The sequence below is a fragment of the Cherax quadricarinatus genome, chromosome 8 (assembly GCF_038502225.1).
Source record: "Cherax quadricarinatus isolate ZL_2023a chromosome 8, ASM3850222v1, whole genome shotgun sequence".
Taxonomy (NCBI): domain Eukaryota; kingdom Metazoa; phylum Arthropoda; class Malacostraca; order Decapoda; family Parastacidae; genus Cherax; species Cherax quadricarinatus.
Genome location: NC_091299.1, coordinates 15,758,571 through 15,784,349, shown reverse-complemented (window position 1 = coordinate 15,784,349; position 25,779 = coordinate 15,758,571). Strand labels below are relative to the sequence as shown.

General features: G+C 40.6%; 1 protein-coding gene across 4 annotated transcripts in view; it reads right to left on the bottom strand.

Moving 5' to 3' along the window:
- LOC128685385 (zinc finger protein 549) overlaps positions 1-25,779 on the bottom strand; it is a 185,965-nt gene that overhangs the window by 133,959 nt on the left and 26,227 nt on the right. For all 4 annotated transcript variants that reach the window (XM_070082902.1, XM_053771899.2, XM_053771900.2 and 1 more), the window contains exon 3: positions 8,674-8,846. In XM_070082902.1, the coding sequence (XP_069939003.1) occupies positions 8,674-8,846 (173 nt within the window). The remainder of the gene's footprint in view (positions 1-8,673; positions 8,847-25,779) is intronic.

The window sequence follows — 25,779 nt, the reverse complement described above, 5'->3', positions numbered from 1 at the left end:
CACATTATTAATCCGTTCCTGAGAGCTCATCGTAAAGCAAAATTATCGGAAAGCAAATCAATTTTCCCCATAAGAAATAATGGAAATCAAATTAATCCGTGCAAGACACCCAAAAGTATGAAAAAAAAAACTTTTACCACATGAAATATTAAGTTTAATGCAATAGAATAATTACAATAATAATAATAACAATAGAATAATCACAATAGAATAATTGACACTTACCTTTAATGAAGATCTGGTGATGATTGATGGGATGGGAGGAGGGGAGAGTGTCAAAGTTTTTAATGTTTAGAAGGGAAATCCCCCTCCATTCTTGTACAACAGGACTTGAGGTAGCAAGTCCTTTTCTGGGGTTACTTCCCTTCTTCTTTTAATGCCACTAGGACCAGCTTGAGTCACTGGACCTCTGTCGCACAACATACCTGTCCATAGAGGCCTGTACCTCTCGTTCCTTTATGACTTTCCTAAAGTGGTTCACAACATTGTCAGTGTACAGGTTGCCAACACGGCTTGCAGTAGCTGTGTCAGGGTGATTTTCATTAAAAAAGGTTTGCACTTCAAGCCACTTTGCACACATTTCCTTAATCTTTGAAGTAGGCAACTTCGTCAATTTCTCTCTCCCCTCCTCCGAAGCAGTTTCCTCAGTGTGAGGGAAAAGTTCAATAGATAGGAATAGAGAGGGAGTATATAGTAACAATAGTTTCATTGCCGGCTACTTGTTAAGGTAGGGTAAGTCAAGCTCCCGCTATTCCCGCCTTTTTTCCCCCTCCCCGAAAGTGATACGTAGTTTCATTGCCGGCTACTTCTTAAGGTAGGGTAAGTCAAGCTCCCACTATCCCTTCCCCTCCCTCTTCCCGCCCCCTGAAAGGCGACGCATGGGGCTCTGGTCAAACAGTAAATCACTCGACTCACAGCTCCCAACACTACTGTAAGTACATGCCTGCCTTGTATTCTAGTGGATTTATTGGTTAAAAGCTTCACTTTTGACCAATAATAAACTTAAGTCCTTTCAGTCTTGCTCTAGGTTGACTGTTGTAATAATCACCACGTCTTTTGAGTATTGTGCTTATCATGGAGAGTGATTATTTAAGCAGTGGGTAACCTGTCTATCTTTTCAGCTTGGATGACAGAGAGGGTCACCTGTCAATCAACGAGGAGAAATGATGGAGAAGGACTAACGTCCAGAGACTTCCCCATTTTGGATTTAATTACCTGTGCACCTGTAGGAAATTGCAGGACGTAACCCCACATTATTGCAGCGGTAAAGAACCTGCTTTCCTGTCATCGGGATAGAATACTCAAGGCTCTATCTACTGTGAAGAACTAGCCAGTGGGTCGCAACCAACACCTGCGACCCCCATCCCCCTTCATCAGCAACGGCTACGATTTCAACAACACAGTGTCACCAACACCAGACACCCCTATATATATAACAGCGTTGAATTATCATTTATATTTTTCATTTTTCATTTTCTTTAGTGTAGGATTAATATTTCATATTTAAGTGTTTTATATTTTAAATTTCTATATAGTGAAGTGTTTATGTTTGTCTGTTATTATTTCTTTTTCTATTCATTAATTTTCCTGATGAGGAGCCAGCCTTAGTAATACTTACTGAAGTTGTTACAGGGCTGAGTAAGCCTTCACACTCAGGTCTGGCCTCTTGCTGTTGAAGATGATCTAGCAGCTCATCAGTGGTTAGTTTGTCATTGTCCTCCTCCATCAACTCTTCCACATCCTCCCCACTAACCTCCAACCCCAAGGACTTTCCCAATGCCACAATGGATTCCTCAACTGGCATAGGATTCCCAGGGTTAGCCTCAAACCCTTCAAAATCCCTTTTGTCTACACATTCTGGCCACAGTTTCTTCCAAACAGAGTTCAAGGTCCTCTTAGTCACTCCCTCCCAAGCCTTACCTATATGGTTTACACAATTGAGGATATTAAAGTGATCCTTCCAAAACTCCTTTAGAGTCAATAGAGTGTCTGTGGTCACTTCAAAGCACCTGTCAAACATAGCTTTTGTGTACAGTTTCTTGAAGTTGGAAATGACCTGCTGGTCCATGGGCTCCAGGAGAGGAGTGGTACTAGGAGGCAAAAACTTGACATTAATGAAGCTCATGTCCCCAGAAAGTTGCTCTGCCAAGTCTGTAGGATGACCAGGGCATTGTCTAACACCAGGAGGCACTTAAGGTCTAATTTCTTTTCAATTAGGTAATTTTTCACATTGGGGGCAAATGCATGGTGTAACCAGTCACAGAAAAAGTCCCCGGTAACCCATGCCTTACTGTTTGCCCTCCACAGCACACAAAAATTAGCCTTGAGGATATTCTTTTGCCTGAACGCTCTGGGAGTTTCTGAGTGATACACCAATAAAGGCTTCACTTTGCAATCACCACTAGCATTGGCACACATCAGAAGAGTAAGCCTGTCTTTCATAGGCTTATGTCCTGGGAGTGCCTTTTCCTCCTGAGTAATGTAAGTCCTGCTTGGCAATTTCTTCCAAAACAGGCCTGTTTTGTCACAATTAAACACTTGTTCAGGTTTCAATCCTTCAGCTTCTATGAACTCCTTGAATTCATGCACATATTTTTCAGCTGCTTTTTGGTCTGATCACACTATGTATGCCACTTTTTTTTTTTTTTTTTTTATCACACTGGCCGATTCCCACCAAGGCAGGGTGGCCCGAAAAAGAAAAACTTTCACCATCATTCACTCCTTCACTGTCTTGCCAGAAGGGTGCTTTACACTTCAGTTTTTAAACTGCAACATTAACACCCCTCCTTCAGAGTGCAGGCACTGTACTTCCCATCTCCAGGACTCAAGTCCGGCCTGCCGGTTTCCCTGAACCCCTTCATAAATGTTACTTTGCTCACACTCCAACAGCACGTCAAGTATTAAAAACCATTTGTCTCCATTCACTCCTATCAAACACGCTCACGCATGCCTGCTGGAAGTCCAAGCCCCTCGCACACAAAACCTCCTTTACCCCCTCCCTCCAACCTTTCCTAGGCCGACCCCTACCCCGCCTTCCTTCCACTACAGACTGATACACTCTTGAAGTTATTCTGTTTCGCTCCATTCTCTCCACATGTCCGAACCACCTCAACAACCCTTACTCAGCCCTCTGGACAACAGTTTTGGTAATCCCGCACCTCCTCCTAACTTCCAAACTACGAATTCTCTGCATTATATTCACACCACACATTGCTCTCAGACATGACATCTCCACTGCCTCCAGCCTTCTCCTCGCTGCAACATTCATCACCCATGCTTCACACCCATATAAGAGCGTTGGTAAAACTATACTCTCATACATTCCTCTCTTTGCCTCCAAGGACAAAGTTCTTTGTCTCCACAGACTCCTAAGTGCACCACTCACCCTTTTCCCCTCATCAATTCTATGATTCACCTCATCTTTCATAGACCCATCCGCTGACACATCCACTCCCAAATATCTGAATACATTCACCTCCTCCATACTCCTCTCTCCAATCTGATATCCAATCTTTCATCACCTAATCTTTTTGTTATCCTCATAACCTTACTCTTTCCTGTATTCACTTTCAATTTTCTTCTTAGCACACCCTACCAAATTCATCCACCAATCTCTGCAACTTCTCTTCAGAATCTCCCAAGAGCACAGTGTCATCAGCAAAGAGCAACTGTGACAACTCCCACTTTATGTGTGATTCTTTATCTTTTAACTCCACGCCTCTTGCCAAGACCCTCGCATTTACTTCTCTTACAACCCCATCTATAAATATATTAAACAACCACGGTGACATCACACATCCTTGTCTAAGGCCTACTTTTACTGGGAAATAATTTCCCTCTTTCCTACATACTCTAACTTGAGCCTCACTATCCTCGTAAAAACTCTTCACTGCTTTCAGTAACCTACCTCCTACACCATACACCTGCAACATCTGCCACATTGCCCCCCTATCCACCCTGTCATACGCCTTTTCCAAATCCATAAATGCCACAAAGACCTCTTTAGCCTTATCTAAATACTGTTCACTTATATGTTTCACTGTAAACACCTGGTCCACACACCCCCTACCTTTCCTAAAGCCTCCTTGTTCATCTGCTATCCTATTCTCCGTCTTACTCTTAATTCTTTCAATAATAACTCTACCATACACTTTGCCAGTTATACTCAACAGACTTATCCCCCTATAATTTTTGCACTCTCTTTTATCCCCTTTGCCTTTATACAAAGGAACTATGCATGCTCTCTGCCAATCCCTAGGTACCTTACCCTCTTCCATACATTTATTAAATAATTGCACCAACCACTCCAAAACTACATCCCCACCTGCTTTTAACATTTCTATCTTTATCCCATCAATCCCGGCTGCCTTACCCCCTTTCATTTTACCTACTGCCTCACGAACTTCCCCCACACTCACAACTGGCTCTTCCTCACTCCTACAAGATGTTGTTCCTCCTTGCCCTATACACGAAATCACAGCTTCCCTATCTTCATCAACATTTAACAATTCCTCAAAATATTCCCTCCATCTTCCCAATACCTCTAACTCTCCATTTAATAACTCTCCTCTCCTATTTTTAACTGACAAGTCCATTTGTTCTCTAGGCTTTCTTAACTTGTTAATTTCACTCCAAAACTTTTTCTTATTTTCAACAAAATTTGTTGATAACATCTCACCCACTCTCTCATTTGCTCTCTTTTTACACTACTTCACCACTCTCTTAACCTCTCTCTTTTTCTCCATATACTCTTCCCTCCTTGCATCACTTCTACTTTGTAAAAACTTCTCATAAGCTAACTTGTTCTCATTCCACCAATCGCTCCTCTTCCCTCCCGCACCCACTTTCCTGTAACCACAAACTTCTGCTGAACACTCTAACACTACATTTTTAAACCTACCCCATACCTCCTCGACCCCATTGCCTATGCTCTCATTAGCCCATCTATCCTCCAATAGCTGTTTATATCTTACCCTAACTGCCTCCTCTTTTAGTTTATAAACCTTCACCTCTCTCTTCCCTGATGCTTCTATTTTCCTTGTATCCCATCTACCTTTTACTCTCAGTGTAGCTACAACTAGAAAGTGATCTGATATATCTGTGGCCCCTCTATAAACATGTACATCCTGAAGTCTACTCAACAGTCTTTTATCTACCAATACATAATCCAACAAACTACTGTCATTTCGCCCTACATCATATCTTGTATACTTATTTATCCTCTTTTTCTTAAAATATGTATTACCTATAACTAAACCCCTTTCTATACAAAGTTCAATCAAAGGGCTCCCATTATCATTTACACCTGGCACCCCAAACTTACCTACCACACCCTCTCTAAAAGTTTCTCCTACTTTAGCATTCAGATCCCCTACCACAATTACTCTCTCACTTGGTTCAAAAGCTCCTATACATTCACTTAACATCTCCCAAAATATCTCTCTCTCCTCTGCATTCCTCTCTTCTCCAGGTGCATACACGCTTATTATGACCCACTTCTCGCATCCAACCTTTACTTTAATCCACATAATTCTTGAATTTACACATTCATATATTTTTTTCTCCTTCCATAACTGATCATTCAACATTACTGCTACCCCTTCCTTTGCTCTAACTCTCTCAGATACTCCAGATTTAATCCCATTTATTTCCCCCCACCGAAACTCCCCTACCCCCTTCAGCTTTGTTTTGCTTAGGGCCAGGACATCCAACTTCTTTTCATTCATAACATCAGCAATCATCTGTTTCTTGTCATCCGCACTACATCCACACACATTTAAGCATCCCAGTTTTATGAAGTTTTTCTTCTTCTCTTTTTTAGTAAATGTCTACAGGAGAAGGGGTTACTAGCCCAGTGCTCCCGGCACGATTCTTAAATCTTTCAAACTAACCTTTGCTGGCCTTAAATTCACTCACATCACCACTAGTTGCAGGCATTTTTCTAATTAAATCCTCATGCAACTGCCTAGGCTTTTCACAAATGATCGCTTGAGAGATGCTATCTTCTGCTAACTGTTTTTCATTTATCCACACCAATAACAGTCTCTTAACATTTTCTAACACTTGCAATCACTGTTTTGTAATCACAGTTGCACCTTTTGCAAGAACAGCTTCCTTGATTGCCATTTTCCTGCTCACTATAGTAGAGATGGTTGATTGGGATTTACTATACAACTTGGCCAGGTCTGACACATGCACTCCACTTTCATACTTTGCAATTATCTCTTTCTTCATTTCAATAGTCATTAGCACCCTTGGTCTCGATGGGTTGGCACTAGAAGCTTTCTTGGGGCCAATGGTGACTTATTTTGCAGAAACAAGCAAAAAGTGATAATATGGATAATATGGAATGTACCGAATGTATCCTTAGATGAGCGCACACTGACTGGCTTGTAAACACTGGCACACACAGGGCAGTTCAGGCTACACTTCTCGTACGAATCGTATCGCATACCGGGTTTTGTAACGGGAACCGAGGCAAATCTTTTGCGATATAATGCTTCAGATACCGGATTTATCGGATACCGATGACTTCACGATCCGGGGGTCCACTGTATATACATGTCAAACATGATACCTCGTGAGACATATATATATGACCAAAACAGTCAAAGGGTTAAATATCGTATAAAACGTTAATATAGACATTTTGCTTAATCCATTTAAATACACCCCTCAGTAGAATAAATTAACATAAACATGAGATGTGGTAGCCAAGTGACTTGTAGGATATGTGGTAGCCAGGCAACTTGTAGTCCAACATCAGAGAAAATGTGTACACTATAATATTACTGGGGGTAACTAGAAAATTATTCCTTTCGTATGCCTTCACTCTGGGCGTCATTTCTTCTAAAAATGGTGTTACACGAGAATGGGAGTGTTTTTATTTATTCTACTGTATCAACGTGGAGACAACTTGTACACAATGTAAAGTGACCAAAACCAGACGCATTCGTCTGGATTGTTTACATTATGTGCGGGTGGGGTGGGGTGGTGAGGACTGCCCTTCCTGGCTACCCATACTTCCTAACCTGACTTCATACAAATAAGACTCACCTCTCACCCTACATTAAGACTACAAATATTTTAAGGTAATTAATGAGTGTACTATACATGTATTTTATTGCTCTAGGGAGCTTAATGTCGTAGTAGGTATAAGTGCCAGTGGCCAGGCATGATGCCATACCTCCCACGTGACTTTCTACAAATAAATACTTTTCACCTCTCACCCTACATTACGACCATTAAGACTACAAATATTTTAAGGTAAGTAATGCGTGTACTGTACATGCATTTTATCGCTCTAGGGAGCTTTAAGCATCGTAGTATGTGTGGGTGGGGTGGCCTGGAGGGCTACCACACCTGACTTCTTAGAGTAAATACTACTCATCTTTTGCCCTACATTAAGACTACAAATATTTTGAAGTAAATAATGAGTGTACTGTGTGAGTATTTTACTTTTTAATGCCAAGTTCTATTGCTAACTTAATATATGTTAGTGTAAACTTGTTATCTGGCATTGATATGTATTTATAAATGGAAAAAATGGAGTTCTGCTTTCTGGCGAAGTCTGCTTTTCGACAGTAGCCTGAAACCTAATCTGCCGAATAAGTGGGGCCCTACTGTACTGATACTGTACTGTACTGATACTCTGATAATTTTATGTGTACCTGTACTTAAATAAACTTACACACTGTGATGGCGTGCAGTACTGTATTATGATTAGCAATATGTACTAGCCAACAATTTTAAATTAGCATCTGTGTTAAAAATAACCATGCGACATATAAACTAAATAATGTAGATCTTAATACTGCTGATTGCGAAAAGGATTTAGGAGTTCTGGTTAGCAGTAATCTAAAACCAAGACAACAGTGCATTAGTGTTCGCAACAAAGCTAACAGAATTCTTGGCTTCATATCTAGAAGTATAAATAATAGAAGTCCTCAGGTTGTTCTTCAACTCTATATATCCTTGGTTAGGCCTCATTTAGACTATGCTCCTCAGTTCTGGTCACCGTATTACAGAATGGATATAAATGCTCTGGAAAACGTACAGAGGAGGACGACAATGATGATCCCATGTATCAGAAATCTTCCCTATGAGGATAGACTGAGGGCCCTGAATCTATACTCTCTCGAAAGGCATAGAATGAGGGGGGGATACGATCGAGGTGTATAAATGGAAAACAGAAATAAATAAAGGGGATGTAAATAGCGTGCTGAAAATTTCCACCCAAGACAGGACTCGCAGCAATGGTTTCAAGTTGGAAAAATTCAGATTCAGGAAGAATATAGGAAAGCACTGGTTTGGTAATAGAGTTGTGGATGAGTGGAACAAACTCCCGAGTACAGTTATTGAGGCTAAAACATTGTGTAGTTTTAAAAATGGGTTAGATAAATACATGAGTGGGTGTGAGTTGGACCTGACTAGCTTGTGCTGCTGGGTCTGGTGCCATGCTCCTTCCTTGAGCTGATGTGACCAGACTGGGTGGGTCATCGGGTTAATCGCCAAAGGGGGGGGAGGGTTCCTGCTCTGCCTGGGTCAGTAGGCCTGTTGCAGTGTTCCTTCTTTCTTATGTTATGTTAATAAAATATTTCCAGTTTTCCCTTTTCCTGCAAAAAAATGTGGTTTAAGGACAAATATTTGAGCCTTAATGTTGCAAACACTTACCACAAACATCACACACAGCTGTGTGTCCTTTTTTGCTATTGGTAGCACTTCCCGATCCTCTATCATCTGTTGCCTCTAAACTCTTGTTGTCATCTCTGACATCCAGCTTTTCATTTGTACTCTGTTGAACTTTTGGTTGACCTTTGATATCAATTTCACCATTAGCATGGCGCCTGAGAAAATTTTATTAGTTTTATCATTGTGCGTTAATAAGTACACTTAGAATAAAAGGGAATCAAAGCAGGAAATAAGAAATCTATCATTTCCAAAAACATTCATAATTGGGGGACCATGTACAGTAAACAAATATATTTATGCACAAATCTGCTTAACCCTTTACTGTCGCAACCCCAAATCCTGAGGTGTCTCCTGGGGTCAAAAAAAAAAAAAAAAAAAAAAAAAAAAAAAAAAAAAAAAAATTATGAAATGATAAGAGAATCTTTTCCCAATGGTAATGACACCAAAAAAATGAAATTTGATGGAAAACTTATGGAATTACACTCTTGCAATGTTAATGACCTCAGCAATATTTACGAATCGGCGATTTTGCCCACTTTGAGCTCTATTTTCAGCTAATTCCAATTTTCCAGTCGACCAAACTCATAGCTATTTCTTTAGAAGTCCATTTGTTCTATCGACTGAGTACAAGAAACTGCCCATTTACCAATTTCAACTACCCAATAATGTGGTCAGAAATATGCAATTTGGCCAATTTCACGAAAATTAAAAAATATGACAATTTCAAAATAAGGTCCAGAATGAACAATGCAGACATTCCTGGCTCTAGAATAACATTTTCTTTGTTCATCAGTCACGTCTCCAGGCCCCTCTGATATTACTCTTGCTTTCTACTTTTAATTTTTATTCAAACAAAAAATAGAAGATTTACTGTTATGTAGACTACTGCAATACTGTAATAATTGTACAAATAATGTCAACCCATTCATGACTGCATATTAGAATGGCTAGTTGGACATTTATTGGACAATGACATCATTCGTTTACTTTTGAACATCGGCAAAAATCAAACATTTCCCTTACTTTGAGCTCCATTTCAAGGTTCTTTTCATAGTAAAACCAATTAAAATCACCTATTTCTATAATATATTTTCCATCCTATCAAATGAGACTAAGAAAATGAGAATATAACCATCAATACTATACGAAAATACACCACAAATTCTGCATTTTAATCTAAAAACATGGTCGGAGTTTTTTTTATCTTTATGCACTGCGTGCTGCAGGATTTTTTTTATATGGTGCACACTGACCACACAGACCCATTCTCTCACGTGTGGGCCTACCAGTTTTCTCCTGCTTGATTTGAAGCCGCTAGAATTTTTGAGTATATATGTCAAACACGGTGGCTCATAAGACGTATATAGTGGACCCCTGGTTCGCGATGCTATTGGTATCCAATAAATCCGGTAACCGATGCATTATATCGCAGAAAATTTGCCTCGGTTCCAGTTACAAAACCCGGTATGCAATGCGGTTCGTACGAGACGTGTCCACATGTGGCCTGAACTGCCCCGTGTGTGCCAGTGTTTACAAGCCAGCCAGTGTGCACGCATCTAAGGATACATTCGGTACATTCCATATTATCCATATTATCACTGTTTTTGGTGCTTGTTTCTGCAAAATAAGTCACCATGGGCCCCAAGAAAGCTCCTAGTGCCAACCCTTCGAGACCAAGGGTGCTAATGACTGTTGAAATGAAGAAAGAGATCATTGCAAAGTACGAAAGTGGAGTGAGTGTGTCGGAGCTGGTCAGGTTGTCTAGTAAACCCCAATCAACCATCTCTACTATAGTGAGCAGGAAAACGGCAATCAAGAAAGCTGTTGTTGCAAAAGGTGCAACTGTGATTACGAAACAGCGACTGCAAGTGCTAGAAAATGTTGAGAGACTGTTATTGGTGTGGATAAATGAAAAACAGATAGCAGGAGATAGCATCTCTCAAGCAATCATTTGTGAAAAGGCTAGGCAGTTGCATGACGGCTTGGTAAAAAAATTGCCTTAAACTAGTGGTGATGTGAGTGAATTTAAGGCCAGCAAAGGTTAGTGAAAGATTTAAGAATCGTAGTGGCATACATAGTGTGATTAGGCATGGTGAGGCTGCCAGTTCAGACCAAAAAGCAGCTGAAAAATATGTGCATGAATTCAAGGAGTACATAGAGGCTGAAGGATTGAAACCTGAACAAGTGTTTAATTGTGACGAAACAGGCCTGTTTTGGAAGAAATTGCCAAGCAGGGCCTACATTACTCAGGAGGAAAAGGCACTCCCAGGACATAAGCCTATGAAAGACAAGCTTACTCTTCTGATGTGTGCCAATACTAGTGGTGATTGCAAAGTGAAGCCTTTATTGGTGTATCACTCAGAAACTCCCAGAGCATTCAGGCAAAAGAATATCCTCAAGGCTAATTTGTGTGTGCTGTGGAGGGCAAACAGTAAGGCATGGGTCACTAGGGACTTTTTCTATGACTGGTTACACCATGCATTTGCCCCCAATGTGAAAATTACCTAATTGAAAAGAAATTAAGACCTTAAGTGCCTCCTGGTATTAGACAATGCCCCTGGTCATCCTACAGACTTGGCAGAGCGACTTTCTGGGGACATGAGCTTCATTAAGGTCAAGTTTTTTCCTCCTAATACCACTCCTCTCCTGCAGCCCATGGACCAGCAGGTCATTTCCAACTTCAAGAAACTGTACACAAAAGCTATGTTTGAAAGGTGCTTTGAAGTGACCACAGACACTCTATTGACACTAAAGGAGTTTTGGAAGGATCACTTTAATATCCTCAATTGTGTAAACCTTATAGGTAAGGCTTGGGAGGAAGTGACTAAGAGGACCTTGAACTCTCCCTGGAAAAAACTGTGACCAGAATGTGTAGACAAAAGGGATATCGAAGGGTTTGAGGCTAACCCTGAGAAGCCTATGCCAGTTGAGGAATCCATTGTGGCATTGGGGAAGTCCTTGGGGTTGGAGGTTAGTGGGGAGGATGTGGAAGAGTTGATGGAGGAGGACAATGACGAACTAACCACTGATGAGCTGCTAGATCATCTTCAACAGCAAGAGAAAAGACCTGAGGAAACTGCTCCGGAGGAGGGGATAGAGAAATTGAAGATGATGTCTACTTCAAAGATTAAGGAAATGTGTGCAATGTGGCTTAATGTGCAAAGCTTTTTTGATGAGAATCGCCCTCAGACAGCTACTGCAAGCCGTGTTGGCAACTTGTACAATGACACTGTTGTGAACCACTTTAGGAAAGTCATAAAGGAACGAGAGGTACAGGCCTCTATGGACAGGTATGTTGTGCGACACAAGTCCAGTGACTCTCAACCTGGTCCTAGTGGCATTAAAAGAAGTGAAGTAACCCCGGAAAAGGACTTGCTACCTCAAGTCCTAATGGAGGGAGATTCCCCTTCTAAATGCTAACACCATGCACTCTCTCCCCTCCTCCCATCCCATCAATCATCACCAGATCTTTATTAAAGGTAAGTGTCAATTATTCTATTGTTATTGTATTTATTCTATTGCATTAAACTTAATATTTCATGTGGTAAAAGTTTTTTTTTTTCATACTTTTGGGTGTCTTGCACGGATTAATTTGATTTCCATTATTTCTTATGGGGAATATTGATTCGCTTTCCGATAATTTTGGTTTATGATGAGCTCTCAGGAACGGATTAATATCGCGAACCGGGGGTCCACTGTATATACACGACCAAAACAGTCAAAGGGTTAAATACTGAGCAAAAATATTTGGCTTAAGCTTTTGAGGGTCAACAGGCCCTCTCCCAAACTTATTCTCAGGGTCGAAAAACTTTCAAACAAAAAAAAAAAAAAAAATTCTTATGAAATCATAGGGCATATTTTTGTGAGTGTTATAGGCCAAAATTTTTTTTTTTGCGATCAATACTTGCTGAGATATGAAGGCGTGAAGTTGACAAAGTGAGCCACTTACAGCAACATTACCGACTGCCGGTCACATGGTAATAGTTTATTTTTCTACTTTTTTCTTTTATTTTTTAACATTTTATGTTTTCAAGTAACTTCTATGGCCTGTGAAACCAGTATAAGCCATATTTTGGATATATACACTCGTATACTACACAATAACTGTACAAACATTGACAGGTGAACATTTTCACCTATTTTAGTCACATACTACATGTCCGCCATCACAAATCCGGCAATCAGTTATTCGGTTCCTTCAGTTATTCGGCACTAATTTTGGCTAGCATAATTTCAAATTTCCAGGGTCGCCACACCAACCTGCTGGTACTGTTTGGTGGCGCTACTTGCTACATTTTCACCTATTTTAGTCACATACTACAGGTCCGCCATCACAAATCCAGCAATCAGTTATTCGGTTCCTTCAGTTATTCGGCACTAATTTTGGCGAGCATAATTTCAAATTTCCAGGGTCGCCACACCAATCTGCTGGTACTGTTTGGTGGCGCTACTTGCTGCATAAGTCATTCCAATTTCTTTTTCTCCATTTATTGTTTTAACCTTTGTTTTAAGCTTTGGCATGCTGCTCTTACCTGTATTTTTTGTACCTCTGTTTGTATGCTTAAACCTGCTTACTTTTAGCCCTAGCCATGGTTCCAATGAATAAAAGAAATGCTTCTCATTATGTAAAGCACCTACACAGTACATTATCCATTAAAGATAAGGTGGCTTTGAAGCCACTGTCTGTTGCCATGAGCTCAGTCTCATGAAGCAGAATAATATGCTTATTATTATGCTAATATCAACACTACAGCTTATTTGCCTATCACAATTGATCTAATATGACAAAACAAACAATATAAATAACATAAAACATGTTAAATACTCCAGAATGAATAATATTTGGCATAACACCGAGCAGTTCGACAGAGTTATGAAGAGGATATGGTAAACAAATACCATTCTCCTATCCTTGTCTTGGTGGCTTATATTAGAGAAAACGGAGTATAGCACAGGGCTAACTATGATATACACTCGTACTCCACCATAAACATGAAACAAAAAAGTTATTTTCTCTCTATAGATTATCACACATAGCAGCATATGTGTAGAGAACCTAGGATAACCCAAAAAAAGTCAATGTGGCTTATTTTTAGTACCTGGCTTGGGTTAGCCATATATGATTTTTGGTAAATATTCGATTCCCAGCCAGGGTAGAAACATTAGGCGTGTTTCTTTACACCTGTTGTCTATGTTTACCCATCAGTAAATGGGTACCTGGGTGTTAGTCGACTAGTGTGGGTGTTATCCTGGGACACTGACCTAATTTTCTTGAAATACTCAGCATAAAAAGTGCCTTTCTATACAGTAGTATGTCACTGATGTCAGCTCAGATACCCCACCAAATGACTACCTCACTGGCAACTACCCGAACACACTGTTCCTAGCTCCGACTAACCCATACGAAGTCTCCCTTATTATCAACACACTAAAAAACAAGGCAGGAGATTTAAATACCTTACCACCCTTTATATACAAAAAAGTGTCACAAGTACTATCACCAATCATTGCAACACTCTTTATCAAATCCATTGAATCCTCCACCTTCCCTACAGCTCTCAAAATAGCAAGGGTCACCCCGATCCATAAAGGAGGAGACCAAACAGAGTTGAATAACTATAGGCCAATATCCAATTTACACCCTCTCTCAAAAATCTTCGAAAAATTAATTCATAAACGAATCTACTCCTACCTCATCTCCCAAAACATTCTCAACCCCTGCCAATTTGGATTCAGGCCTAATAAAAATACTAATGATGCTATTATACACATGCTAGAACATATATACACTGCAATAGAAAAAAAAGAAGTCCCACTGGGGATCTTCATTGACTTACGTAAAGCTTTTGATACAGTTGACCGTGACTTGTTCCACGTAAAATTGTCACACTATGGTATTAGAGGGCACTCCCTCAACTAACTCAAGTCATACCTCAGCAACAGAAGCCAATATGTGTATGCAAATGGGGCAAGCTCTTCCGCTCAACCAATTACAGTTGGTGTCCCACAGGGAAGTGTCCTTGGCCCTCTTCTCTTTCTCCTATACATAAATGACCTACCAAATGCTTCGCAATTACTCAAACCCACACTTTTTGCAGATGACACTACATACGTCTTCTCTCACCCGAGCCCAGTCACGCTAGCCAATACTGTAAACACCGAATTACAGAAAATATCTACCTGGATGAGGACTAACAAACTTACACTAAACATTGACAAAACCTACTTCATTCAGTTTGGTAACAGAGCTACAGATGTACCTCTTAACATAACGATAAACAGATCACCTATCACAAAGCTAACAGAGGGAAAATTCTTAGGAATCCACCTTGATAATAGACTCAAATTTCATACACATATACAACAAATTTCTAAGAAAATTTCCAAGACTGTAGGCATACTATCGAAGATACGGTACTATGTTCCACAGTCAGCCCTCCTGGCCCTTTATCACTCTCTTATTTACCCCTATCTCACCTATGGAATTTGTGCATGGGCTCAACAACAATTAACCATCTCAGACTACTAATTACCCAACAAAAGGCTGCAGTTAGAATAACAAATTCTCACTACAGGCAGCACACTCCACCAATATTCAAAACACTCAACTTACTCACCATACAAAACATCCATACTTATTACTGCACCTATTACATACATAGAACACTTAACTCTGGTATTAACCCTCCCCTCAAACATCTCCTTGCCAACCTCAACAGAACACATGACCATAACACAAGGCACAGATCACTCTTTGATGTTCCTCGTGTCCATCTCACGCTATGCAAAAACTCAATGCACATAAAAGGCCCTAAAATCTGGAATTCATTACCTGTAAATATAAAAGAAACACTACCTGTTTATAAATTCAAGTCTCTTCTCAAAGATCACTTACTCACTCAAAACCAAATAAATACTGAATAACTGAACCTTATAAATTGTATATCCTATATGTTACTCACAATTATATCACATAAATGTTAAACCTAGGACCCAATCTAACTTTGTTATTTTTTAAATACACTACCTAACAGAATACTCCATTCGACTGAATGTACAGCAATGCATGCAACCATATGACCTGTCTTTGTAATACTCATTTGTGCTTTATAGTTATCTGTTTACAATAATGTTTTATCACTGATTTCATCATTGCTTAGTTAATCTTAAGTTAATTTTAAGCCAGCCTGTAATGCTATGCATATAAGTGGCTTTGGCATGCTGCTCTTACCTGTAGTAAATAAAGATATTACTATTATTATTTTCTCAGGTGTTTTTGGGTTATTTTATTCAAACTTGGGCAATGTATGATGGAAAGATACTTCTTTACGTACACCAAAAATGAAAGAAATCGGACCATAAATAGCAGAGCTCACTTCTCAGCCATTAGCGGCCACTTAGCGGTATATTTTTGTATGGTTGTTATGGTTATATTCTCATTTTTTCAGTCTCATTTGATAGAATGAAAGATATATTACAGAAATAGATATGATTTTGATTGCTTTCATGACGAAAAGTACCTTGAAATTGCGCTCACAGTAGCGAAAATGTTCTATTCTTTAGCGAAGCTCAAGAGTAAACAAATGACATCACCGTCCAATACCTGTCCGCCTGCCAGTCTAAATTCCAGTACAGAGTCAAGAATGGATTGACATTATTTATACAATTATTACAATAATGCAGCAGTCTGCATAACAGTAAATCTTCTATTTTTTTTGGTGAATAAAAATTCCAAATGGTAAGCAAGAGGGGCCTGTAGCCATGACTAATGAACAGAGAAAATGTTATTTTAGTGCCAGAAATGTCTGCATTGTTTATTCTGGGTCCTATTTTGAAATTGGCATCTGTTGAAATTTGTGTGAAATCAGCCAAATTGCCAATTTCTGACCACTTTATTGGGTAGTTGAAATAAGTGAATGGGCGGTTTCTTGTACTCAGTTGACAGACTAGAAGTAAATAAGTTTATTCAGGTATACACAAATACAGTTACATAGATTATCATACATAGCAGTGTATTTATAGAGAACCTGGGATAACCCAAAAAAGTCAGACAAAGTGACTTATTTTCAGTACCTGGCTTGGGTTTGCCATATATGATTTTTGGTAAATATTTTTTTTTCTCGGTTGTTTGTTGGGCTATCTCATTGAAACTTGGGCAATGCATGATGGAAAGATCCTTCTTAACGTGCAACAAAAATAAAAAAGACGGACGATAAATAAGGGAGTTCACTTCTCAGCCATTAGCCGCCTCTTTGCAGTATATTTTCATATGGTTTTTATGGTTGTATTCTCATTTTTTGGACTCATTTGATAGAATGGAAGATATGTTATAGAAATAGACATGATTTTGATTGCTTTCATGACGAAAAGTACCTTGAAATTGAGCTCAAAGTAGCGGAAATGTTCAATTTTTGCCGATGTTCATTGAACTGTGTAAATCAAGTTGGTTAATTTTATTAAGTGTATTCTAACCTAACCACTCTGTAATTCGGCAAACTCAGTAATCCGGCACACTACATGTCCCAATGATGCCGGATTTGTGATGGAGGACCTGTATTGTCTAAAAATATATACATAGTATTTATAGGTCCCAGCAATGTTTTGGTGGGGACGGAAACGTGGGTTTGTGTAAACAACATGGCTAGCTGGCTGGCCGGCTGGCTGGCTGGCCAGCTCTGTCTCACAGGTGCATATAAATACAATTATACATAGTGTAAATTACCTAGGATACATGGGAGAATATAATAATAATAAACAATTGAAGCATGGTGTAAGAGGTGTCACTCATCTTATCACTCCACTAATGACAGTGGACGTGTCAGCGGATGGGTCTATGAAAGATGAGGTGAATCATAGAATTGATGAGGGGAAAAGAGTGAGTGGTGCACTTAGGAGTCTGTGGAGACAAAGAACTTTGTCCTTGGAGGCAAAGAGGGGAATGTATGAGAGTATAGTTTTACCAACGCTCTTATATGGGTGTGAAGCATGGGTGATGAATGTTGCAGCGAGGAGAAGGCTGGAGGCAGTGGAGATGTCATGTCTGAGGGCAATGTGTGGTGTGAATATAATGCAGAGAATTCGTAGTTTGGAAGTTAGGAGGAGGTGCGGGATTACCAAAACTGTTGTCCAGAGGGCTGAGGAAGGGTTGTTGAGGTGGTTCGGACATGTAGAGAGAATGGAGCGAAACAGAATGACTTCAAGAGTGTATCAGTCTGTAGTGGAAGGAAGGCGGGGTAGGGGTCGGCCTAGGAAAGGTTGGAGAGAGGGGGTAAAGGAGGTTTTGTGTGCGAGGGGCTTGGACTTCCAGCAGGCATGCGTGAGCGTGTTTGATAGGAGTGAATGGAGACAAATGATTTTTAATACTTGACGTGCTGTTGGAGTGTGAGCAAAGTAACATTTATGAAGGGGTTCAGGGAAACCGGCAGGCCGGACTTGAGTCCTGGAGATGGGAAGTACAGTGCCTGCACTCTGAAGGAGGGGTGTTAATGTTGCAGTTTAAAAACTGTAGTGTAAAGCACCCTTCTGGCAAGACAGTGATGGAGTGAATGATGGTGAAAGTTTTTCTTTTTCGGGCCACCCTGCCTTGGTGGGAATCGGCCAGTGTGATAATAATAAAAAAATAATAATGACAATGGTGACATTTGATGAGGGTACACTGCCTTCGCTTTATTTGTTTTCACTTTACACAAACATGTCTGTCTGTCTGTCTCTGTTTGCCTCTCTTTCTGTCTCTGTCTCAGAGAGAGCCACTAGTGAACCAACACATATTACACAAGACGCAGTGTGTCACATCCGAGTCCTGATACTATTATTTGCCAGTTTGGATTTTTTGGATTATCCTAGGTAATTTACACTATGTATAATTGTATTTATGTGTACCTGTGAGACAGACAGACATCTAGCCAGCAAGCCAGCCAGCCAATGTTGTTTACACATATTCACACTGCCTTCCCCATCTTCAGTGACACTTCAGTCTGTGTTAGAACTATCACTTGGGAAGAGAAGTGTCTCAATTCGAGGGAGAGTGAGGTCTTCCTTACCGCTTGGCTTGGTGACAAAGGCGCACTGAATTACCACTCCCACAACGCAATGCAGGAGCCTAGATTTTTTCCTACTGCACACACTAACCACGCAGACCCATTCTATCACATGTAAGCCTAACAGCTTTCTCCCACTCGATCTGCAGGCGCTAGAATTTATGCGTACAAGCACATGACCGACCCAGGCTGCAATGACGTACTTGTACGTGCGACCCTCAAAGGGTTAAGATAACATTATATATCTCGTACTTAAACTACTCTTCTAGGTCAATTTTATGTAATAAAGCAATGATAGAAAACTTGAGATACTAAGAATATGATCAATCTCAATGAGCACATTTAACACAAAATGAAAATTCTTTATAGACCACTTTATATAGAATGCAATGGAAAATGATGTACAAAATATGCTGGTAGAGATTAGTGCAACAATTTAAAAAATTATTTAATCTACACTGTTCATTTAACCCCTAAACGGTCCAAACATATACACACAGTATGTATACGTTCTCTCGCCCAGTGCCCCAAATATTTTGAAAAATAAAAAAATGTTTTTTTCCATTGAAATACAGAGAAAAATTTTCTAAATGTAATAGGATTAAAATAAAAAACTTAGGGTCAGTACTTACTGAGATATGAGGCTGCAAAATTGGCACTTAATGCTCACCTGACGGCAACATCGAGTCCTACCGCTTGAGGAAGTGTTGCCGATAAACCATTTTTCTCATTTTTATATTATTTTATATATTTTTTATGTTCTGATAATTACAGTTTATTGTATTTCTTGGCATTTCATAACCAATCTTTGTTCTGACACTAATATTAGGTACTGAAAGTGTACTCAAATTGTCACAAACACATTGACAGGTGGACATTTACACCTGCCTTGGTCATTTACTATTGTTTAGGAATATACAGTAAGGCCCCGCTTTACGGCATTTCGCCTTACGGTTTTCTGCTAATACGGTGATGTCAAATTATGACCAAAATTTGCTATACGGCAAGCGGTCTTTCAAATACGGCGCGCCCCACCCGGTTTGTTTACATTTTCCGTGACCACATCTATTATGTCAGGAAACTTTCTAAAATTTCAAGTGTTTTAAAATTACTGCACATTTTATATGTACTCTGATAATTATACTTATGTGTACCTGTACCTAAATATACTTACACACTGTGCTGGTGTGCAAGTACACATTAAAATCGCTAAGTCTCTCTCTACTCATGACGCCAATACTACGTAATAATAATCACTCTTGGGCACACTAAATGTCTTATTTTACATCAATATAGGCATTTTTATTAATCCATCTATAATATTTTCCTCAAAATTATATATGAAACCCATTACAGAGCATATAAACATGATACATACACTCACAGAATAAAAATTGATGTAAATATGAGAATTGTTTACAAAGCAGCTGTGTAGGTAGTGTCGGAAGAATTACGTTTTCTCTAGTCAAACTGGGGGATAACTGTAGAAAAATATTCTTTTCGTATGTCTTTACTCTATATATAGCAATTTACGACCCTTGTGGGTTTAGTGCTTTTTATAATAAATAATAATATTATTATTATTATTAATATTAATATTAATAATAATATTATTATTATTATTATTATTATTATTATTATTAATATTAATAATATTATTATTATTATTATTATTATTATTATTATCTTCATTCACTCTAAAAATGGTGTGTTGCTGTTTGTTTATTCTGAACTAACTTGTACAACTTGTACACAATGTAAGAGTATTTGTATTGTGAGGTAATTATTATTATAATAATAAAACATTGAGGTAAATGTTTTACAAACTCTTACAAATGGACGTGAATGAACTAAAAGTAGACATGTATTAATACGCATTTATTTCGCCTGATCAAGTGATCGTCCACTACCTGTTCAGTATGTGTTCTTTCATTGTCTCTCGTTTACTCTTTCGTTAACTAGTTGGCTCTCATTGACGATGGCATCTAAGCTTAGCTGTAATAAAAAGAGAAGTCGTAAGCCTCTTGCTTTAAGTGCCAAGTTAGAGGATGATGGTGTACCATTCTGATTTTATTCAATAAACACCCTGCCACTCACCTCTCACACATTCATATTAATATTTTAAGGTAAGTAATAAGTGTACTCTGTGTGTATCTTACCTTTTATTGTGTTTTTAATGCCTATTTCTATTGCTAACTTAATATAAGTTAGTGTAAACTTGTTGTCTGGCATTTATTGCATATTTTGTGTGTGCTCTGATAATAATACTTGTGGAGCTGTGTGGTAGCCGGGTGGAGGGACAACATTACGTTTTCTCTGTTCAGCCATCAGAGAAAACGTGTATGAATCTGCGTTTGGCCCAGCCACTCCCTCACTCCGCTTTTGTTTACAATTTTTGGCATGAATTATTCATTACTTCTACCTACGTTTATGATGGCATCTAAAGGTAGTTGTTAGAAATGATTAAATTCAGTGAACAAGGCATGTTGATGTTAATAATATGGTTCTGGGCCACAGTGTAGGTAGCCGGTAGGTGTAGCCCAGGTGGGCTACACCTACCGGCTACATACACTGACTTCCTACAAATAAATACTACTCACATCTCTTCCTATATTAAGACTACACATATTTTAAGGTAAATAATGAGTGTACTGTATGTGTATTTTACCTCTCTGGGATGTTTTAAATATCATATATTAAGTATGAGACGGGGAGCCAGTGCTACCTACACCTGGGCTACCTGCACCTGACTTCCTACAAATAAGTACTACTCACCTCTCTCCCTACATTAAGATTACAAATACTTTAAGATAAGTAATGAATTTACTGTGAATGTATTTTACTGTGTGTTTTTAATACCTAGTTCTATTATTAATTTAATATAATTTAGTGTACACTTGTTGTCTGACATTTATATGCATTTATAAATGGGAAAAATGGCGTTCTGTTTTCCGGCAACAGCCTGGAACCTAACCCGCCGTATAAGTGGGGGCCCTGCTGTATACAAAGTATTTATAGGTCCCAGCAATGTTTTGGATACTACTACTACTACAGGAGGAGGAGGAGGAGGAGGATTGAGGAGGAGGAGGGAGGAGGAGGGAAGAGGAGGGAGGAGGAGGAGGAAGAGGAGGGAGGAGGAGGAGGAAGAGGAGGAGGAGGAGGGAGGAGGAGGAAGGAGAAGTTGGAAGGAGGAGGAGGAAGAGGAGGGAGGAGGAGGAGGGAGGAGGAGGAGGAGGAGGGAGGAGGAGGGAGGAGGAGGAGGAGGGAGGAGGAGGAGGAGGAGGGAGGAGGAGGGGAGAGGAGGAGGGGGGAGGAGGGAGGTGGAGGAGGGAGGAGGAGGAGGAAGAGGAGGGAGGAGGAGGAGGAAGAGGAGGGAGGAGGAAGAGGAGGGAGAAGGAGGGAGGAGGAGTAGGAGGAGGAGGGAGGAGGAGGGAGGAGGAGGAGGAGGAGGAGGGAGGAGGAGGGAGGAGGAGGGAGGAGGAGGAGGAGGAGGAAGGAGGAGGAGGAAGGAGGAGGAGGAAGGAGGAGGAGGAGGAGGAGGAAGGAGGAGGAGGAGGAGGAGGGAGGAGGAGGAGGGAGGAGGAGGAGGGAGGAGGAGGAGGAAGGAGGAGGAGGAGGGAGGAGAAGGAGGGAGGAGGAGGGAGGAGGAGGGAGGAGGAGGAGGGAGGAGGAGGAGCAGAAGGAGGAGGAGGGAAGAGGGAGGAGGAAGAGGAGGGAGGAGGAAGAGGAGGGAGGAGGAAGAGGAGGGAGGAGTAGGAAGAGGAGGAGGAGGAGGAAGAGGATGGAGGAGGAGGAAGAGGACGGAGGAGTAGGAAGAGGAGGAGGAGGAAGAGGAGGAAGGGGGAGAAGGAGGACGAGGAGGGAGGAGGAGGAGGGAGGAGGAGGAGGGAGGAGGAGGAGGGAGGAGGAGGAGGGAGGAGGAGGAGGGAGGAGGAGGAGGGAGGAGGGAGGAGGGAGGAGGAGGAGGGAGGAGGAGGAGAGGAGAGAGGAGGAAGAGAGAGAGGAGGAGGAGGAGGAGGAGGAGGAGGATGAGGGAGGAGGAGGATGAGGAGGGAGGAGGATGAGGAGGGAGGAGGATGAGGAGGGAGGAGGATGAGGAGGGAGGAGGATGAGGAGGGAGGAGGATGAGGAGGGAGGATGAGGAGGAGGATGAGGAGGAGGAGGAGGAGGAGGAGGAGGATGAGGATGATGATGATTGATGATGATGATTATTGATGATGATGATGTGTAATAATATGTTCCCTTGAAGCATTGAAAACATTTCACCCATGACAGTGACAAGATAAGGGGAGATAACATCTGATAAGAGCTGACATCTCATGAGCATAAACGAGGGTGGAGGGAGGGTGCAGCTGATAAGAAAAGATTAGATGACCATCCCCCTCGCTTTGTTTTTGCTGGTACACAAACATTTCTGTCTGTCTGCCAAGCTCCCTGTCTATCCGTCTAGCTCTCTGTCTCAGAGAGAGCCACAAGACTGTCATCATCACGTTTACTCACATCTTCAAGCAGAGTATAGCACTTTGTCTGGATTTTTTTGGGTTATCCTAGGTAATTTACACTATGTATACTTGTATTTATGTGTACCTGTGAGACAGATAGACAGAGAGAAAGAGAGAGACAGATTGAAAGAGATAGAACGAGGGAGAAAGATAATTAGAATGGAGGGGAAGCAGCATCTGACCCCATTGTTTTGACAGGCAGTAGGGGGAGTGAGTAATGAGACAATATGTCATTTTGACAGCTGCCGACTCCTGACTCAAAACAATTATAAGCCACACACAACCAGAAGGAAGAATTGAAGGCAGGAATGAAGGAAGGACGAGATCAAAGGAAGGAAAAAAGTAAGGAAGACGAAGGAATGTAGGAAGGAAGGTGACCTGTACCTAACTCAGTGGTGACCTGTACTTAACTCTGTGAAGAAGTGTCCTGTGTGCTCCCAAGATGCCCTCCATTGAGCAACTTTACCAGCAGCTTAAGGAAGAATTGAGGGTAGCGAAGATGGAGATACGGCGATTGACTGAGGAAAACAAGAGGATTCGTAGTAGTCCTCCTGTTTCGAGTCCTCAGGTCAAGAAGGGATTGTGGTCAGTGACTGGACAGCAGGGGACGAAGTTGATGATCAAGAAGACGAATGGAAAGCCAGAAACGATGAAGAAGAAAGAGACTGCTGTGGAAACTGTTGTGGAAACCTCCAACGCATTCTCGGTGCTACCCAATGAATGTGAGTCGACTACTGGGATTGTCACGATGAATGACAACAAGGAAGGTAAGAATATTGTTGTTGTTGGGGATAGCCAGGTTAGATACATGGATAGGGCATTCTGTTTGAAGGATAGGAGTAGGAGACAGAGGGTTTGCTTTCCTGGGGCTGGGATGGAGGATATTGTTAGCCGTCTAGATGACATCATGAGAGGTAATGGGAGCAATCCTATTATCTGTCTCAGTGCTGGAGGCAACGATGTTGGCAGACGTAGAAGTGAGGACCTGATTAGCAGGTATAGGTCAGCAATAGAGATAATTAGGAAGAAGGGTGGGAACTCTGTCATATGTGGTATTTTGCCAAGGAGAGGCGTTGGAAACGAATGGTTGTCCAGGGCAATTGGTGTCAATTGCTGGCTGGACAAATACTGTAAGGAAAATGTGGTAACATTCGTTGACAACTGGGACCTCTTCTATGGCAGAAATGTCATGTATGCCAGGGATGGGGTTCACTTATCTAGGTCTGGGGTGGGGGCACTGGCAACGGCAGTGGAGGGAGCTGTTAGGGCTTTAAACTAGGAATAGATAGTGGTATGGGTTTTGGCGAGAACACAGTGAAGTCCCAGTGTAGTAATACTATGAGTTCTAGGAGAACTAGTAATAGGCAAAATGAGGTGGATATTGGAAAGTCAGTGACACTAGGCGATAAGGACAATAATAGGTTTAGTGGAAAAACTGAAATGAGCAGGAAGGGTAAAGAAAAAGTAGGGTCATTAAATGTACATTATGCTAATACCCGTAGTGCTAGGAATAAGATGGACGAGTTGAGATTAGTTGCTAGTGCAGGTAACATTGATGTATTTGCAATCACTGAGACGTGGTTTAATTCAAAAAGTCGAGACATGCCTGCAGAATGTCACATTCAGGGTTTTAAATTGTTCCAAGTAGACAGAAGTATCGGGAAGGGGGGTGGGGTGGCACTGTATGTCCGAGATCACTTGAACTGTTGCATTAAAACGGGTATTAAGTCTGAAGTAACACATACAGAGTCTGTTTGGATAGAATTTTCAGAGGGACATAAAAAATTTATTTTAGGTGTAATATACCGTCCCCCAAACTTAGATAGGGACCAAGGGAGACTACTATGGGAGGAAATTGTTAAGGCCACTAGGCACGATAACGTAGTAATTCTAGGAGACTTTAACTTTAGTCATATTGATTGGAATTTCTTGACTGGGAATTTAGAATCAAACGACTTCTTAGAAATAGTTCAGGATTGTTTTTTGAAGCAGTTTGTCACAGAGCCTACAAGGGGAAATAACCTGCTTGACTTGGTTTTGGCAAACAAGGAAACCCTCGTAAATAATTTAGAAATTACAGAGGAACTCGGCACAAGCGATCACAAATCAATTACCTTTAGCATTGAATGGAAGTATGATAGTAGGGATAATTCAGTACTGGTCCCAGATTTTCGCTTAGCAGATTACAATGGGCTTAGAGAACACTTATCATCTGTAGACTGGAGTAACGAAGAGAGCTATCAGTATGACAGCTTTCTTAACACAATACATGCTGCCCAAAGGACATTTATCCCATATAAGGAAATTAGATCGAATAGAAATGACCCCAAATGGATTAATAATAGGCTCAAATATCTTTTAGGTCAGAAGAAAGGAATTTATAGGCGTATCAAAAGAGGTGAGGGTCATCTTATGAACCAGTATATTGACATTAAGAGGGACGTTAAAAAGGGGATAAGAAAAGCTAAACGGGACTATGAAATTAAAGTTGCTAGGGATTCAAAAACTAACCCAAAAAGTTTTTTCCAGGTTTATAGAACAAAAGTTAG